Source organism: Papio anubis, chromosome 18 (assembly GCF_008728515.1).
Source record: "Papio anubis isolate 15944 chromosome 18, Panubis1.0, whole genome shotgun sequence".
Taxonomy (NCBI): Eukaryota; Metazoa; Chordata; class Mammalia; order Primates; family Cercopithecidae; genus Papio; species Papio anubis.
Genome location: NC_044993.1, coordinates 8871339 through 8890144, shown reverse-complemented (window position 1 = coordinate 8890144; position 18806 = coordinate 8871339). Strand labels below are relative to the sequence as shown.

General features: G+C 44.6%; 1 protein-coding gene across 5 annotated transcripts; it reads right to left on the bottom strand.

Annotated features, from left to right (window-relative positions):
• Window positions 1-5059: 5059 nt before the first annotated feature.
• On the bottom strand, window positions 5060-17275 carry GCSH (glycine cleavage system protein H). 5 transcript variants are annotated; one of them, XM_031658069.1, is made up of 6 exons: window positions 16694-16741; window positions 15771-15807; window positions 12691-12770; window positions 9703-9766; window positions 7127-7258; window positions 6168-6617 (listed from the first exon to the last, which is right to left on the bottom strand). In XM_031658069.1, exons 2-6 carry the CDS (start codon window positions 15796-15798, stop codon window positions 6433-6435), a joined length of 489 nt encoding a protein of 162 aa, XP_031513929.1. In that variant the 5' UTR covers window positions 15799-15807; window positions 16694-16741; the 3' UTR covers window positions 6168-6432. The 5 variants fall into 5 exon arrangements, with proteins under 5 accessions (XP_003917274.1, XP_017809092.1, XP_021787889.2 ...); XM_003917225.5 differs by lacking the exons at window positions 6168-6617; window positions 15771-15807; window positions 16694-16741 and adding exons at window positions 5060-5647; window positions 17010-17275; XM_017953603.2 differs by lacking the exons at window positions 6168-6617; window positions 15771-15807; window positions 16694-16741 and adding exons at window positions 5060-5647; window positions 12876-13377.
• Window positions 17276-18806: the final 1531 nt, after the last annotated feature.

Sequence of the window (18806 nt, the reverse complement as noted above, 5' to 3'; positions counted from 1 at the left end):
GGGTGTGGTGGCGAGCACCTGTAATCCCAGCTACTTGGGAGACTGAGGCAGGAGAATGGCTTAAACCCGAGCGGCGGAGGTTGCAGTGAGTTAAGAGCATACCACTGCACTCCAGCCTGGAGAGCAAAACTCAGTCTCAAAAAAAAAAAATCGGTATCTGAGTTCTCTAGCACCGTGATTGCTCCAATGAGACGGATTCATATATAATTCTATTCCAATTTTTTTCATACGTGTAAGCTTAGGTACCTTGTCCACATAAATAGGAAGTTGCAACTAAAAGGGGTTTTATTATAGTAGTATCTCAAGCTAGTAAGTATTAACCAAAAACATTTAAATGTTTTCTCAGTTGACAATTTGTTTTGGTCTTCCTTCACATCTATTGAAAACAGCTGGGCACCGTGGCTCACACCTGGAATCCCAGCTGAGGCAGGAGGCTCCCTCGAGCCCAGGAATTGAAGGTTGCAGTAGGCTATGATTGTGTCACTGCACTCCAGCCTGGGAAACAGTACAAGACCTTGCAAATTAGAAAAAAGTTTCTGGAAAGTATACCAAAAGTCTTAAGATTTGCTAAATGAATATTCAACAACCTAACAGCAAGTACATGGGGGAAGTTGGAGGATCTAGAAACTGACTTCCTTCACACCAACGACTCCTGCATTTAGCAGGTAAAAGCCCAATAGCATGATTGAGTGGAAACATGAAGGGACAAGGGTTAGGCTAGTTATGTTTATAAAAAGTCAACAGAGATTGAGTCAAGATACCAGAAACTCTACTGTAGTAAGATCCCAATTTGCAAAAACAGAGAAAGGAAGCATACGGAACTGTACCTTCTCAATTTTGCTGTGAATGTAAACTTCCTCTAACACATAAAATTTATTTTAAAGAAAAAAAGCCAGGAGTGGTGGCTTGCGCCTGTAGTGCCAGTTACTCACAGGGGAGGCTAAGGCAGGAGAATCACTTGAGACCAGCCTGGGAACTGTCACAAGACCCCATATCTATTTTTTTAAATTAAAGGGGGATCGGTGGGTGCGGTGGCTCACACCTGTAATCCTAGCACTTTGGGTGGATGAGGTGGGTGGATCACTTGAGGTCAGAAGTTCAAGACCAGCCTGGCCAACATGGCAAAGCCCCATTACTACTAAAAATAGAAAAATTAGCTGGGCATGGTAATGGACGCCTGTAATCCCAGCTACTCAGGAGGCTGAGGTGGGAGAATCACCTGAAGCTGGGAGGTGCAGGTTGCAGTGAGCCGAGATCGTGCCATTGCACTCCAGCCTGGGTGGCAGGAAAGGCCTACTGCAGGGAAGAAAGACGAATTTAATCCTGGTGTAAAGAAAGGCACGTCTCTAAGGATGGGAAGGAAGGTGTGATTTGGTCTGAAAGAATACTGTAAAAAAGACACACTTGTAGTTAGCATAATTCTTTAAATTGTTCTCTTTTTAGTAGCCCCAGAAAATCTACAGAAATTGGAAAAATTCAGAAATTCTGATTTGCTGAGGAACTGATCTGAACGACCAGCCTCATTTTCATAGTAGTATGGCCATGCAGAGCTCCCTAGTGGTTTATTAAAACCTAAAGCTGGCCGGGCGCAGTGACTCACACCTGTACTCCCAGCATTTTGGGAGGCCAAGGCGAGTGGATCATCTGAGGTCACCAGTTCGAGACCAGCCTGGCCAACATGGAGAAACCCCATCTCTACTAAAAATGCAAAAATTAGCCGGGCATGGTTGTGGTCTGGGTGCCTGTATTCCCAGCTATCCTGGAGGCTGAGGCAGGAGAATTGCCTGAACCTGGGAGGTGGAGGTTGCAACGAGCCAATACGGTGTCACTGCACTCTGGCCTGGGCAAAAGAGTGAGACTCTGTCTCAAAAAAAAAAAAAAAACCCTAAAGTTAACAACTAAACCACCTGGGAGGTGATACCAGAAAAAAAATTTAACACTTCCTGGGTAACCTATTCAGTTTCTCATTTTAGTTACTAGAAAGCTTTCTTCAAAACTTTTATTAATCTGCTCTATTAATGCCAAAACCATTCAAAAGGAATATGAGGTCATGAAAATTAAATTCCCTGGATTCAGTCAACTTGGAGGGCCATTCAAAGCCTGTATTTTTGGCAGCACTGTGATATAAATGACAGTAGATTTGGCTCTGTGTTCTAAATAGTGGAACAGCAAGTTGCCATATGTTCTACTCTTTGAAAAAAGAGTTGTTACAGAGCAAGTATGTGTGTCTTTAGGAGGAAAAAGGAAAATAAACTGCCCACCTTCTTCAGAGACTATAACCACTCATGGACTTTAATACTTTAGAATGGCCACTTTTGCTTCCCACCTTTATTTAGAACATTCATCTTCCCCCTCTACCCAGAGATTCCCATTTAAAAAAAAGAAATTTTTTTTTTTTTGAGATAGAGTCTCGCTCTGCCCCCCAGGCTGGAGTGCAGTGGCACGATCTCAGCTCACTGCAAGCTCCGCCTCCTGGGCTCATGCCATTCTTCTGCCTCAGCCTCCCGAGTAGCTGGGACTCTACGCGACTGCCACCACGCCTGGCTATTTTGAAACCGTGTGAGGCGGTAGCGGTGAAACTCAAGCTGTCCCAGCATTTTGGGAAGGCGAGGCGAAGGTCAGTCAGGAGATCAAGACCATCCTGGCTAACAGGGTGAGCCCGTCTCTACTAAAATACAAAAACTTGGTGAGGTGGCGCCTGTAGTCTGGCTGGGAGGCAGAGGCAGGAGAATGGTGAACCTGGGAGAGTCAGGCTGTGAGATCAGGCCACTGCCTCCAGCCTGGGTGACAGGCGAGACTCAGTCTCAAAAAAAGTAGTGGCGAGCCGTGTTAGCCAGGATGGTCTTGATCTCCTGACCTCATGATCCGCCAGCCTGAAGCCTCCCAAAGTGCTGGGATTACAGGCATGAGCCACTCGCCCGGCCCCTCATTCATCCACAGAATTTGCTAAGGGGGCGGCGGTGCTCAAGCCTATAATCCCAACACTGGAAACATGCGTGATCCACATCAGAGTCAGAATCTCTATCGCCCTCAGTAAGCTGTCTACTAAAAATACAAAAAACTAGCGGCGTGGTGGGGAGGCCTGTAATTCCTTCCCTTTCGGAGGCTGGCGGAAGAATGCGTGAACCGGGCCCGGAGGCACACAGTGAGCGAGATCCCGGCGCCACTGCACTCCCAACCTGGGGCGACAGGAAACGAGACTCCGTCTCAAAAAAAAAAAAAAAAAAATTTGTAAGGACTAGAGTAGACTGAAATGAAAATCATTACTACGACCACCCAACTATTTAACAAATTTCTTATCCTATCACCTTTCATACCTGTGAAGCTTGATGGTATGTGATGTAGAACTTAAAACAAAAGGAGTAAAATCCTGCAAATTACTCCATCCCCCGATATTTTCTTTTTTTTTTTTAAAGGCCGAAGTCTCCTCCTGTCGCCCAGGCTGGAGTGCAGTGGCATGATCTCGGCTCCTGCAACCTCCGCCTCCTGGGTTCAAGCGATTCTCCTGCCTCAGCCTCCCAAATAGCTGGCACTACAGGTGCATACCACCATGCCTGGCTAATTTTTTGTATTTTTAGTAGAGATAGGGTTTCATTGTGTTAGCCAGGATGGTCTCGATCCATACTGACCTTGAGTCCCTTGCGCTTTCTAGGCCCCCAAGTGCTGGGATTACAGGCGTGAGCCACTGCGCCCGGCCTATTTTCTTTTTTGTTCTTTTTTTTTGAGACGGAGTTTCGCTCTTGTTGCCTCAGCCTCCTGAGCGGCTGTGATTACAGGTCACCACACCCAGCTAATTTTGTATTTTTAGTAGAGACAGGGTTTCTCCATGTTGATCACGGTGGTCTCGAGCTCCCAACCTCAAGTGATGCACCCGCCTCGGCTTCCCGAAGTGTTGGGACCGCCCCCAGCCATCCCCATCTATTTTCTAAGCAGACCAATCAATTAACCTGATTGATAATTATACAATATAGATAATCATCCAGGATACCTTGGATACTTTGAGACATGTTCTCACTGTCACCCAGGCTGGAGTACAGTGGTGTGATCACTGCAGCCTTGACCTCCCAGACTGATCCTACCTGCCTCCCAAATAGCTGGGACCACAGGTACATGCCACCATTCCAGGCTAATTTTTGTATTTTTGTAGAGATGGGGTTTCACCATGTTCCCCAGGCTGGTCTCAAACTCCCGGGCTCAAGAGATCCACCGAACTCGGCCTCCCAAAGTGGTAGGATTACAGGCGTGAGCCACCACGCCTGGCCAGTACTTTCTGGATAAGGGTACAAAGATATAGTTCAGCAGTGATATGGCTACTGGCAGAGTCTTGGAACGAACAGTTTCTTCATCTGAGGAGCAGGAAAGATTTGTATGTTGTTATTTACCTACCTACTTTCACTAGGTCCTTCTATTTGCTGTTTGTTCATCACCAGAAGGTGGTACTATATGAATACTTCTCTTTTCCTCTAGTAACTGAGAAAATGATACAGGAGTTTATCTCCTCTCGCTCTGTGTGTATGTGTATATATATATGTGCATGTTCATATAGACCCCCCCACCCCAATACTGTCAGCATATTACAGTTGGTTAGAGTATGCTACATATTAGCTACTTGGAAATACCTTTTGGCACTCTAAATAGGCTTAAGTTGCAAAGAATACTCACTATCAAAGTCCATTATCTGAGCTCATAAAGCTTCAATCTGTGTCCACTTTTATTCCCATGACTTAAGTGGAAACCTGAATGTGGTTTAACTTCTTAAAAATACTATGTGCTATACTGATCAAAACTTCCACCTTCCTTTGTCTTTCCTCTTCTTTCTTCAGACCTCACATGATAGAAAATCAAAGTTGGTGATTTATTTTTTATTATGTTAAAGGTGATCTTGGCTTAAGAAAAACCAGATTCGTGACTAAAGGAAACATTTTCTTGGAGCTTTTCATTGTCTGGCTTAAATTTCCTTTAAAAAAATAAGTAACTTTCCCTAAGTTAAAGTTAGCACTTTCGCAAATGCTAGCAGAGTCACTAAATGAAATATTAACATCAAAACAAAAAAACATGATTAACGAAGAAGTATTTTATTATTTTGCTGCAAAGCTGTTGCTTCACCGTATAAAAATAGCACCAGCAAATGCAGTGTATTGCAAAAATCAGATAGTGGTGTGTCATCTAACACTGTACAAGCAACAAAACCTCTTCACTCCCAGTTATTTCCAATGGAAAGGTCATTAAATATTTCATCCCAAATCCAGGCAAGTTACAATATTATATAAGGCTTAAGAATAACAATGTTATCTTTGAATTATGTAATTTTTAAAACTAGTTTTTACCATGGATAATATAATGAATTCTGAACACTAGAGCCTAGTCTAAAATCTATAATCATTACAAAGTTAAAGGACATTTTCCTTCATTAGCAGCGTTAACAGTAGTTTTTTTCTTCCCCATTGGTAATGCTATAAGTTGCTATTCTAAGTCTTCTATCCACCACTAATTTAAGACAATCTGCTGGGTTGCGGTATTTCATACTAGTTTATTTAGGGGTTCCATTTTCACTCCTCAATAGATTTGATGTATTTCTCATATGCTTCTTCACTCATAAGTTCATCTAGTTCTGAAGGGTTACTCAGTGTCATCTTGATCAGCCAACCTGCAACCAAAAAACAACCTTATATTCCACATTAACTTTTTAAAAAGTGAGATTCATCCAAAATGTAAAATAAATTTGAGTGCCTCAATCTCGTATTCTTTACAAAAACTATACATATTTGTTCATGGAACTTTAAATTTTAGCCTTAAGAATTAAAATACTTGTATATAACAAATGAAAATAATTATAGCTAGAATAGATTCCACCATAATAAATTAAGAACTCTTAGGTTGTAATAAGTATCAGACAATGACATTTAAATCTTTAGGGGCTGGGCACGGTGGCTCACGCCTGTAATCCCAGTACTTTGGGAAGCCAAGGCAGGCAAATCACTTGAGGCTAGGAGCTCTGGACCAGCCTGGCCAACACAGTGAAACCCCATCTCTACCAAAAACAGAAAAATTAGCCGGGCATGGTGGCGGTTCCCTGCAATCCCAGCTACTGGGAAGCTGAGGCAGGAGAAGTGCTTGAACCTGGGAAGGGGAGGTTTCAGTGCGCCGAGATCATGCCACTGCACTCCAGCCTAGGCGACAGAGGGAGACTGTCTCAAAAAAATAAGTCCTTAAATATATGATCCAAATATAAAAGGCCAGGCATATCTTTAACAAATCGAACACTAACTACTGAGGTTAATGGGATTAGAAAGCAGTAGTAATTAGAAGGACTAGGTGACAGGCAAAAGAGAACTACAATCTAATCCTAACTTTGCCATTTATCAGCCATGTGACCCTGACAGATAAATCCTTTGGAGCCTCTATTCATCTACAAAATAGAGAAAATCGCTGTTAGCTTACCTCATTAGATTGTAAGGATGAAAATGTGAGAAAACCAAAAATTAATGTAGAATATATTATTATTTTGTTATCTCCCGTGTCCGTGTCACACAATATGAATGGCTGCTTTATGTCTGAAAAAGTACTTTGCAGGTGTTTACACCAAACCAAAGAATCTACAACTGATATCAAGAACCCTGCAAAATAAGGTAATGCTTTTATCACCAGAAATCTTTTTTTTTTTTTTTTTTGAGACGGTCTCACTCTGTCATTCAGGCTGGAGTGGAGTGGTGCGATCTTGGCTCACTACAGACTGCAGCCTTGACCTCCCAGGCTCAAGCAATTCTCCCACTTCAGCCTCCCTAGCAACTGAGACTACAGGCACATTCCACCACAACCAGCTAATTTTTGTCTTTCTATAGAGACAGAGTCTCACCATGGTGCCTAGCTGGTCTCCAACTCCTGGACTAAAGCAATCCACCCACCTTGGCCTCCCAAAGTGCTGGGAGCACAGGTGTGAGCCACTGCGCCTAGCCAGAAATCTTAAACATAACTTTATGTATTCAACTAACCTCTGTTTTCCTTTTAAAGCAGAACATCTCTATTTAGTACCAAGAAGTAGAAAACGATGAAGTCACAATCAGCTAAGCTTGCTTTAAATTCTAGATAAAATATTAACTGTGAGAAATTTCTAGCAAAAGCTTACCATCTTCATAACAAGATTTGTTTACAAGTCCTGGATTTTCTGCAAGAGCTTCATTAATTTCAGTTACTTCTCCTGATAAAGGAGAATAGAGTTCACTAGCAGCTTTCACACTTTCCAAAGCACCAAACTCATCTAAATGGAAAAAAAAAATAAAGAAAACATGAAATGTTAAAAGTCAGTGACCAGAAAACATAAAATATGGAAAAGTAGATTCCTGTCATATAGCTATGATTTTAAAATTCCAAATTTCTTTTTTTTTTTCTTTTTTGAGACGGAGTCTCGCTCTGTCGCCAGGCTACAGTGCAATGGCGCAATCTCGGCTCACTGCCACCTCCGCCTCCCAGGTTCAAGGGATTCTCCTGCCTCAGCCTCTCGAGTAGCTGGGATTACAGGCCCACACCACCACGCCCAGCTAATTTTTATATTTTTAGTAGACAGGGTTTCACTGTGTTGGCCAGGCTGGTCTTGAACTCCTGACCTTGTGATCTACCCGCCTCAGCCTCCCAAAGTGCTGGGATTACAACCGTGAGCCAATACGCCTGGCCTAAATTTCTTTAATTAAAAATAAAACCATATGTTTTGTCAGGCTGTAATAACCCACGAGAAGGGTATGTATTGTCTCAACAAAGTGGACCTATCTGTGTGTCCCGGACACAGTGAATAACAAATGGTGATGTGCCTGAATGCCAGATGTGTGTAGGTTCAGTAAAACTCAATGTTCTTGCAACTTAGCTGTGGATCAGAAAAAAACAAAATGAAAACTTTAGAATGTTCCAGTGACAGTGAAGTACCTTGTATCAGACCACCTTCCTGCAGATAACAATTATAAGCTCTGGACCGGGCGTGGTGCAGATAACAATTATAAGCTCTGGGCCAGGCATGGTGGCTCATGCCTGAAATTCCAGCACTTTGGGAGCCCTAGGCAGGCAGATCACCTTAGGTCAGTAGTTTGAAACCAGCCTAGCCAACATGGTCTCTACTAAAATACAAAAAAATCAGCTGGACATGGTGGTGGACACCTGTAATCCCAGCTACTTGGGAGACTGAGGCAGGAGAGTCGCTTGAACCCAGAAGGCGGAGGTTGCAGTGAGCAGAGACCATGCCATTGCACTCCAGCCTGGGTGACAGCATGAGACTCCATCTCAAAAACAAAAAACACTATTATAAATGTTAAAAGTCAGTGACTTGAAAACATAAAATATAAACATATATGAAAACATAAAATATGATTACAGTTAGTAATCCCAGCACTTTGGGAAGCCAAGGCAGGTAGATCACTTGAGGTCAGGAGTTCAAGACCAGCCTGGCCAACACGGTGAAACCCCGTCTCTATCAAAAACTCAAAAAAAAAAAAAGGTAGCCTGGTGTGGTGGTGTGTGCCTGTAGTCCGGCTACTAGGGAGGCTGAAAAAGGAGAATTGCTTGAACCTGGGAGGCGGAGGTTGCAGTGAGCCAGTATTGCACCACTGCATTCCAGCCTGGGCAACAGAGCAAGTCTCCATCTCAAAAAAAGAAGAAGGAAAAAAAGAACAGTTTAAAAAAAGGCTGAAAAGTTAACAGTCTTAGGGACCTATAGGACAGTATCAAGTGATCTGACGAACACGTCTCAAATCAGAGAAGACAAAAGGAATGAAGTGAGAAGAGAAAGAAATCTTGACTAAAAAAAGAAGTCTCCAAATTTAATGGAAAAAAAAAATTCAATCTACAGATTCAAGAAGCTCGGTAAACCCCAAAAGCGGCCAAAGGTAACACACACTGTGTGATTCCTTTCAAATAAAGTTAAAGAATAGGGAAAATTAACCTATAGTGTAGAAACGAGAGAAGATGTCATCTATTTGATTGGGAAGGTTTATTCAAGTGTATACGTTTGTTAAAACTCACTGAATTGTACATTTCTGGTCCATGCATTTCACTGTATGTAGATTTTACATCAAGTTAAAAAACTACCTTTAGCAGAATGTCTTAAAAGGGTACTCATTAGTTTAAGGACATTATCTAACATATTGATATTAATAGACTTTTTTTCTTTTTCTTTTTTTTGAAGCAGTCTTGCTCTGTCGCCCAGGCTGGAGTGCAGTGATGGGATCTCGGCTCACTGCAACCTCCGCCTCCCAGGTTCCAGCAATTCTCCTGTCTCAGCCTCCTAAGTAGCAATTACTTTTGCACCAGCCTACTACTTGGGTCAAAAGCACTCTAATTGGCTGGGCACGGTGGCTCACACTTGTAATCTCAGCACTTTGGGAGGCCGAGGCAGGTGATCACTCGAGGTCAGGAGTTCGAGACCAGCCTGGCCAACATGGGGAACCCCCGTCTCTACTAAAAATACAAAAATTAGCTGGGAGTGGTGGCACATGCCTGAGACACAAGAATCGCTTGTACCCAGGAGGCGGAGGTTGCAGTGGGCCGAGATGGTGCCACTGCACTCCAGCCTGGGTAACAAAGCGAGACTGTCTCAAACAAACAAACAAACAAAAACACTCTAATTAATCCAGGGTACAAACAATTTACTATTCAATGTAAAGATGAGGTAAAGAAAATTCATGGCATGGATCATTCCAAGATCCTAACAACACTCACCTTGTTTGTTCAATTTTGTCCCAACTTCAGGTAGACTACAGTAAACGACATCTCCCAATGCTTCCTAAGTAAAACAAGACAAAACCAAAAATCTCTAAGAAATTAAAACTAAACCCTCCAGTAAACAGAACAAGCAAAACACTGAATCCCCTATAATTAAGATTTAGTACATATTTTATACTTGAGGGGCTACATTCTTGGGTTTTCCTTAAAATCCTTTAAACATGTAAAAACTACTTGGTCAGGCATGGTAGTTCACGCCTGTAATCCCAGTACTTTGAGAGGCCCAAGGTGGGCATATCACTTGAGGTCAGAAGTATGAGACCAGCCCGGTTGACATGGTGAAACCCAGTCTCTAATAAAAATACAAAAATTAGCCGGGCGTGGTGGCGGGCACATGTAATCCCAGCTACTCAGGAGGCTGAGGTAGGAGAATCACTTAAACCTGGGAGACAGAGGTTGCAGTGAGTTGAGATTGCGCCTCTGTACTCCAGCCTTGGCGACAGAACAAGACTCCATGTCAAGAATAAAAATAAATGGCTGGGTGCGGTGACTCGTGCCTGTAATCCCAGCTCTCAGGGAGGCAAAGGTGGGAGGATAGCTTGAGCCCAGGAGTTCGAGACCTGCCTGGGCAATATAGCAAGACTGTTCTCCAAAAATAAGTAAAATAAAATGATTTTAAAAAACTATTCTCAACTCAGGAGCTGCAAGAGACCAGCCACCAGCCTGATTTGGCTCACAGGCTTTAGCAACCTGACAAAAGCCACATGCCCCAGACAACACTGCTAGCTCTTTGTTTTGTTTGGTTTTGAGACAGAGTTTCTCTCTTTCTGCCCAGGCTGGAGTGCAGTGGCCTGATCTCAGCTCACTGCAACCTCTGTCTCCCAGGTTCAAGTGATTCTCCTGCCTCAGTCTCCCAAGTAGCTGGGATTACAGGTGCCCCCCACCATGCCCAACTAATTTTTAAAAATTTTTTGCTAGAGACGCAGTTTCACCATGTTGGCCAGGCTGGTCTTGAACTTCTGACTCAGATGATCCACTTGCCTCGGCCTTCCAAATGCTAGGATTACAGGTGTGAGCCACTGCACCCGGCAAACACTACTAGCTCTTCTGAGCATGAACATATTTGGTGTTCTTCCACCTCTGCAGTTTTATGTACACCATTGCCCCCGATGCATTTGCTGAAATCCTGCTCACTGATTCTACAAATCACAGTCCTCACGCCTTGTACTCCCTGAAGTCCTTGACTCCAGAAAGAAGTGGTCTCTCCATCAGGTAAGTAAATTACAACCCCACCGTTCCGATGTCATCATGTAATGTTTGCAAGTCATTCCCATGGAGGTAATGCCCCTCACAAATAAACTCTAGGAGGTAAGGACGACATCTTACACAACATCTCAAAAAATACCCAATACAGAGCCTCACAGTAGGTATACAGAGATGCCAAGGAAGATAGAATTGTCAGTGATTCTCAACACAGAAGAATCTTACATGTCTGAGGAATTTTGTACAGTCACATGCCACCTAATGGCGTTTTGGTCAACAACAGACCACATACACGACAGTGGTCCCATGAAATTATAATATAGTTAGTATCACTTATCCAAAATGCTTGGGACCAGAAGTGTTTTGGATTTCAGATTTTGGAATCCTTGCATTATACTTAACAGATGAGCACTCCTCATCCAAGATTCTGGATTCCAAAATGCTCCAATGAGCATTTTCTTTGAGAGTCATGTTGGTGCTCAAAAAGTTTCAGATTTTTGGATTATTTCAGGGATTAAAGATGCTCAACCTGTACCATATTTTTACTGCACCTTTTCTATGTTTTGATAGACAATTGTGTTACGATTGACTACAGTATTCAGTATGGTAACATGCTGTACAGGTTTGCAGCCCAGGAGCAAAGACTGTACCATACAGCCAAGGTGTGTAATAGGCCGTACCATCTAGGTGTGTGTAAGGGCACCCAGGAGGCTCACACAAGGACGAAATCCCCTAGGAGGCATTTCTCAGAACACAGCTCCATCATTAAGTGACACATGACTATATTCCCATCAGTTAACATCCCCCTTCCCCGCCTCACCCAATACATACATCCAGTTGAAAATCACTGACCACGCTAGTATTTGGCTTCTCATTTTCTCTTAAACATTATCGCCATATGGAATTGAGGGGAAATTACAGAGAAAAGATGGGCTAAATAAAAGCCTTCCCTTTGGTAATCTGTGCCTATTGAGGTTTTCTTTCTTCCCATCCCACTGGTCATGTGTGTATCACTGGACCCACAAAATGCTGGTAACACCCTGCTCTTCTTTTTCTTCTTTCCTTAAATGCCCAGTACAAAACACACACATTTCCTTCTTGAATAAGATGTTTCCTACTTTTAGTGTTAAGCTTGCAACATCTCTTAAAATACCACATAATGCCCTAACTACGTTTTACTTAATTCAACTCTGGTTGGTTTTCTTTTTTTTCTTTTCTTTTTTTTTTTTTCTGAGATGGAGTCTCACTCTGTCACCCGGGCTAGAGTGCAGTAGTGTGATCGCGGCTCACTGCAACTTCTGCCTCCCAGGTTCAAGTGATTCTCCTGTCTCAGCCTCCTGAGTGGCTGGGATTACAGGTGTGCACCACCAGGACCAGCTAATTTTTGTAATTTGCAGTGACATGATCATGGTTCACTGCAGCCTCAACCTCCTGGGCTCCAGCAATCCTCTTGCCTTAGCCTCCGGAGTAGCTGGGACCACAGGCATAAGCCACCATGCCAGGCTAATTTTTTTTTAACTTTTGGTAGAGATGGGGTCTTACTATGTTGACCAGGCTGGTCTTGCACTCCTGGCCTCAAGCAATCCTCCTGCCTAAGCCTCCCAGAGTGTTAGGATTACAGGCATGAGCCACCTCACGCGGCCTAAACACTTTTTTAAACGTAGAGATAAAGCAAATTATGCAAGAGCATACTGTCACAAATATTTCAATATAATCCAATACCTGTGCAAAATTGCTGATTCCCACTGTTCCAATACCATTTTCTGTTGTTATCCATTCATGTTTCTCTGTGAATTTACGCACTAAAACAGAAGACCAATATTTCAGAAAAGCAGCAGCATTACTTCTTAAGAAGCACTTTTCATTATCATTCCTTTCAAAAGACTTTCCCAGAATTTGTGTCTGACCTGTTGATGCTACCTTTAAATAGTACATGGCCCAGGAAAGAACGAAGATCGTGTATAGAGATGACGCATTGAAACAGCAGTACCATTTAAGCAAAGATGGCTTGATCTGAACGCTGTGTGCATCTTTTGGAGACTGGATTATTTGCTTTAACATTACTTAGCCTAAATCACAAAAGAAAATTTTGGAGCATATTTCAAATGTATACTTAACTATTACTGGTCTGTCTTTCAGAAAAAAAAAAATCTGTCCCTCTGAAGACAGATTTGGGGTGATAAGGTTTAGGGAGATAGCATAAAGATGGCACATATAAGAATCTATTTAACCTAAGAAATAATAACAATAATAAGGTGCCTCTTTAGGCAGAGTTGACCTAAGAGGGCTTCACTGCAGCTTGGGTTATAAAGTAAAATTTTATAGGAATGAAACTGACCTCCTGAAACAACTATAATATGACTAAGTTCTTAAAATTCTACTTTAATCAAATTCAAGCCTGACCTTGAAGACAGTACTACCATCACTTAAAGAAGAAAACTAACATCAGAACTCAACAGTCTCCTCAGAGCTAAGCCATGAGTTGGTGGAAAGTGAAGCTCTGCTCATCATTCACTGGACAGGTTCAGCCCTTGACTTACTGAGCACTTCTCTAAAGATATGGTCAAACGATTCAGGGAATCCTGAAAGAAAGGCCGCCCAGGCCGGGCGTGGTGGCTCACACCTGTAATCCCAGCACTTTGGGAGGCTGAGGCAGGCAAATCACAAGGTCAGCAGTTCGAGACCAGCCTGGCCAACTTGGTGAAACCCCATCTCTACTAAAAATACAAAAAAATTAGCTGGGTGTGGTGGTGGGCACCTGTAATCCCAGCTACTGAGGCAGACTGAGTAGCTGTAATCCCAGCACTTGGGAGACTGAAGCAGGAGAATCGCTTGAACCTGGGAGGCGGAGGTTGCAGTGAGCCAAGATTGTGCCACTGCACTCCAGCCCGGGTGACAGTGCGAGACTCCATCTCAAAAATAAAATTTAAAAAAAAAAAAAAAAAAAGAAAGGCTGCCTAATGTTCAAGAGATGTAAAAAGAGTTATTTAGGATATAAAGTTCAAAGTACTTGCCTTAGAGGATATTTTTTAAAAAGCATATGCTATATTAAATATATTTCATATTCTGACACCAAGCATTTTTCCAAAAACAACGTGACATAAGTTCATAGGAAAACGGTTAACTCAAATACTGTTTTTAAAAGGCCTCACTGGCTCATTTTACCCCTTACCCAAAAGATAGTTGTACTCAAAACAGCATTCAGTTGCTTTGGTTATAGCTTTGATATGCAGCACAACATAAGTAGAGTGTATAATTATTATTTTTATTTTTTATTTTTGTAGAGATGGGGGGTGGTCTCACTATGTTGTCCAGACCGGTCTCAAATACTGGGCTGAGTAATCCTCCCACCTCAACCTCTCAAAGTGTGTGAGCCACCGCACCTGGCCAAGTATGTAATTTAATATTGCTTTCTTTTCCCCCTAATTATGAAACTTTTTAAAGTTCATACCCTTCAGTGGAAGAAGTCAAAAAAGGTGTCACTAAGAAATTTACTTTGTTTCATTCCACTTCAAAGAACTGAATGTTTCAGGTCAATCTGATGTTCAGGTAAGAAGGTTTAAGACCTGTACACTGTGTTCTGACTGAAAGACTCTCCCTACCACCTTTACTAACTACTTCAGGTCTAGATTTGGAAGCCCGTTCCTGCCCAAAAGCTTGTCTAACCAAGCCTGGGTTCCTGGGCCAGTCAGCATGCTCTCACGGTACCTTACACCACTATTCCCCACCACACTCACAGTGCTGAACATGCTAGAGAGTTCATCTGTCAGTCTCCCCAGGCAGTAGACTGTGTACCAAGCAAGAAACAGCAGGGTTTATCCTATTTTCATTTGTTTTCCCAATTCTAAATACAGTGCTTGCCACATAGCAAGCACTCAAAAGCTGAGGGAATGAAATAATTTGTTTTCCCTTAAATTATCATGTTGCAGGCCAGGCACAGTGACTCATGCGTGTAATCCCAGCACTTTGGGAGGCCAAGGAGGGCAGATCACCTGAGGTCAGGAGTTTGAGCCCAGCCTGGCCAGCATGATGAAACCCCATCTCTACTAAAAAAAATACAAAAATTAGCCAGGTGTGGTGGCACATGCCTGTAATCCCAGCTACTTGGGAGGCTGAGGCACGAGAATTGCTTGAACCCAGGAGGCAGAGGTTGCAGCCAAGATCACGCCATTGCACTCCAGCCTGAGCAACAGAGCAAGACTCAGTCTCAAAAAAAAAAAAAATCGCTGGGCATGGTGGCTCACGCCTGTAATGCCAACACTTTGGGAGAAAAATAATTTTTTTTCCCCTTAAATTATCATGTTGCAGGTCAGGCACAGTGGCTCATGCCTGTAATCCCAGCACTTTGGGAGGCCGAGGCGGGCAGATCACCTGAGGTCAGGAGTTCGAGACCAGCCTGGCCAGCATGGTGAAACCACGTCTCTACTAAAAATACAAAAATCAGCTGGGTGTAGTGGTTCATGCCTATAATCCCAGCTACTTGGCAGGCTGAGGCAGGAGAATCACTTGAACCTGGGAGGCGGAGGTTGCAGTAAGCTGAGATTGCACCACTGCACTCCAGCCTGGACGATGAGCAAAACTTCGTCTCAAAAAAAAAAAAAAAAAATCATGCTGCAGAATAAAATGATCTTTTAAAGTTTATTAAGAGGATTCTGAGCAAAATAGATGGTATACAGTTGTCTATAACACTTAATTCTCTCACTCTGTTACAAGTCTAGAACTCGCCAGTTATATGCCAATTATGAGCAGTCTGAAGCTAATACACCTTTTCAAAGTAAGTGCCAGACCACTATAAATATTACCTGAGACTACCATCTTTGACCTTGCCATCTTGCCCACCTGTGAAGATAATTTTAGGATTAAGGCTGCTGTGACACTCATTTTAGAGGGAGACAGCAACATTACTAAGCTCAATACCCCTCAGTCCTGGCCAGGCGCTGTGGCTCTCGCCTGTAATTCCAGCACTTTGGGAGTCCGAGGCGGGCAGATCACCTGAGATCAGGTGTTCAAGAGCAACCTGGCCAACATGGTGAAACCCCGTTTCTACTAAAAATACAAAAATTGGCCAAGTATGGTGGCGGGCACCTGTAATCCCAGCTACTCGGGAGGCTGAGGCAGGAAAATTACTTGAACCTGGGAGGCAGAAGTTGCAGTGACTCAAAGTCCTAAGTCTTTATTTTAATAAGCATGCTGTTTAGGCTAAAGATAATGATTAGTACAATTCTCCTTTAACCCTTGGCCCGACAGAAAGAAGTGGATAGATTAGGTAAATAATTACTTTCTTTTTTTGAGACAAAGTCTCACTCTGTCGCCCAGGCTGGAGTGCAGTGGCGCGATCTTGGCTCATTGCAACCTCCGCCTCCCGGGTTCAAGTGATTCGGCCTCATCCTCCCAAGTAGCGGGGATTACAAGCACATGCCACCACGCCCGGCTAATTTTTTGTATTTTTAGTAGAGATGGGGTTTCACCCTGTTAGCCAGGATGGTCTCGATCTCCTGACCTCGTGATCCGCCCGCCGCGGTCTCCCAAAGTGCTGGGATTACAGGCGTGAGGCATCGCGCCCGGCCTGGTGCTTTAATTTTAATAAACGCTTCTGCTTTAATTTTACTTCGGAGTTCTCAGTAACGGTCCATTTAGTAAACTAAAGGCCTCCCCATTTGGGGTCTCAACGATGCACGCAGATGGGAGATAAACTAAGGCCACTGGACGCTTAAGCGACACGTGCCTGGCTTCTGCAGCAAGCGGCCGACCTGCCCGCGCGACCGGCCGGGCCACCCCAGCTTCGGCGTCCCGCAGGCCTCCCCTCCCGGCGGCAGGCAACCCCTAGGGCAAAGGCTGCTCGCGGGACCTCCCGCTACTTAAGAGGGAGAAGCGGCCGCAGAGCCGGGGATCCCAACAGAAGTAAGAAAAGGGCAGGGTCCGTGCTCGCTCCGCACCGGTGGCCCAGGAGCGGGGCCCAGGCGTCCTCCGAGTCCAGCTGGGCCCGGGACAAGCAGCCCAGGCGGGAAGGGAGCAGCCGCCCACTTGTCCGCCGCGCTTACCCGAGAGCAGAGCGGGTCGCGTGCGCAGTGTCCGAACGGCGCCCGCCCCCAACTGCCAGGGCCTCAGCGGGCAGGGCGCGGCGGGTGACCGGACCGCGCGCAGGGTGCACAGCAGGTCCCGCACGCTCCGCACCACTCGCAGCGCCATGTTCGCAGGGACGGGGGTCGCAGCGCTACGCCTCGGCCACCCGCGCCGGGAGGCGGGGCGGGGAGGGGCAGTTCGCGGCCGGAGCAAGCCGGCTGGACAGAGGCGCGGAGGCGGTGCCGCGGGGGCGGGACAGAGCCTGATTGGGCAGAGTGCGGAGGGCGGAGACTCCCAGGCGAGGGGGCGAGGCAAGGTCTGATTGGCCAGCACGCGGAGGCCGGAGACTCCAGGGCCTGGCGCGACCTCGGATACGGCGACGCGGAAGAGGGGCGTAAGAGGGGCGTGGATATGGGGGAATAACCTGAGGCCCGGAAGAGGCAGCACTGAGGGGCGGGGACTAGCGCGGCGGGCCCGGGTATGATTGGGCTCCCCGGAGGAGGGGGCGGGGCCTAGCCCCAGGCGTGGTTACCTTTCCACATGTGGATCTGTCTCATTGTCTCAGGCATAATTTTGCAAAGGTAGTTTCACCACCACACGAAGGAATTCGAGAACAAGTTGGAAAATCGTGAAAGTACAGAGATTTATTGGAAAGTACACACTCAAGAAAGGGCGGACTCAAGAGAGGGCCACACAACGGGGCTTGGGGTTTCCGTCTTTATGGGTTTCTTTAAGAAATGGATATGCACGAACGTTTCTGGAATAAGGTGGAGACTTCTCAGAACTGTGGTACCACCCTTTTTTACACCAAATATGGGTGTTCCCGGAATTGTCATGGTGCCAGTGGGTGTGTGACTTAGTATGTTAATGAGTACCAGGTGAAGCCTAGGTCAAAGCCAGCGCCACGTTGGGTCCAGTTGGTTTTAGCCAGCTTAGCCCACACCCTGGTTTTTCAGGGTCTTATCAGCCCATAGCTTGTGTAGCTATTTCAACAGTTTCCTTTTGTTAGGTAGAACTGCAGCCTGAAAGTTTCTATTCTCCTGCAACCACTCTGTATCGTTCCTGTCTCAAAGAGTCCCAGGGACCCCAGACAGGACCGGCAGAATCCAGAAGCTTACTTAAAGAGGAATAAAGACTTGTCCAAGGGTCAGAAGTGCCTTCTTGGTGGAGACTGGACCCAAGCCAGTCACTAATGCAGAAATATTCAAAACGCAGAGAGCTGAGACCCAGTGTGCACAACTCCTTGTTTCATCAGCCAGCCGTGTGACCAAAGCCTTCCGAGAAAAACTGAAGTCATCATCCCAACCCAAGAAGTCAGGAAAAAATTAGGTTCTGGGAAAGACCTCACCTTTAACACAGATTTTATAGAGTGGCCATGAGTCAGCAAATAAATACTGTTGTGAAAAACACCTTAAGCTCCACACACACCTTTAGTACTGTTACCAGAAAGGGCTCCCAACCCAGACCCCAAGAGAGGGCTCTGGGACCTCATGCAAGAAAGAATTTGGGGCGAGTCTATAAAGTGAAAGCACGTTTCTTAGATAAGTAAAGAAAAAAACGAATGGCTTCTCCGTAGAAAGAGCAGCAGTATGGCTGCTCAACTGAGTATACTTAATAGTTATTTCTTGATTTTATGCTAAACAAGGGGTGGATTATTCAAGAATTCTCCAGAAAAGGGGCAGGGATTTCCTAGAACTAAGGGTTCCTCCACTTTTTAGACTATAGGGTAACTTCTGGACGTTGCCATGGCATTTGTAAACTGTCATGAGGCTGGT

What these genes read in the sequence shown, in the direction of transcription:
- GCSH (XM_021932197.2), bottom strand. Translation starts at nt 13,029, where the DNA reads ATGTTAAAGCAAATAATCCAGTCTCCAAAAGATGCACACAGCGTTCAG. An exon ending in TTTAAAGGTAGCATCAACAG is followed by an intron (nt 12,771 to 12,875) that starts GTCAGACACAAA and finishes CTTCTGTTTTAG; the next exon opens with TGCGTAAATTCACAGAGAAA. An exon ending in CAAATCTTGTTATGAAGATG is followed by an intron (nt 6,618 to 7,126) that starts GTAAGCTTTTGC and finishes CTTATTTTGCAG; the next exon opens with GGTTCTTGATATCAGTTGTA.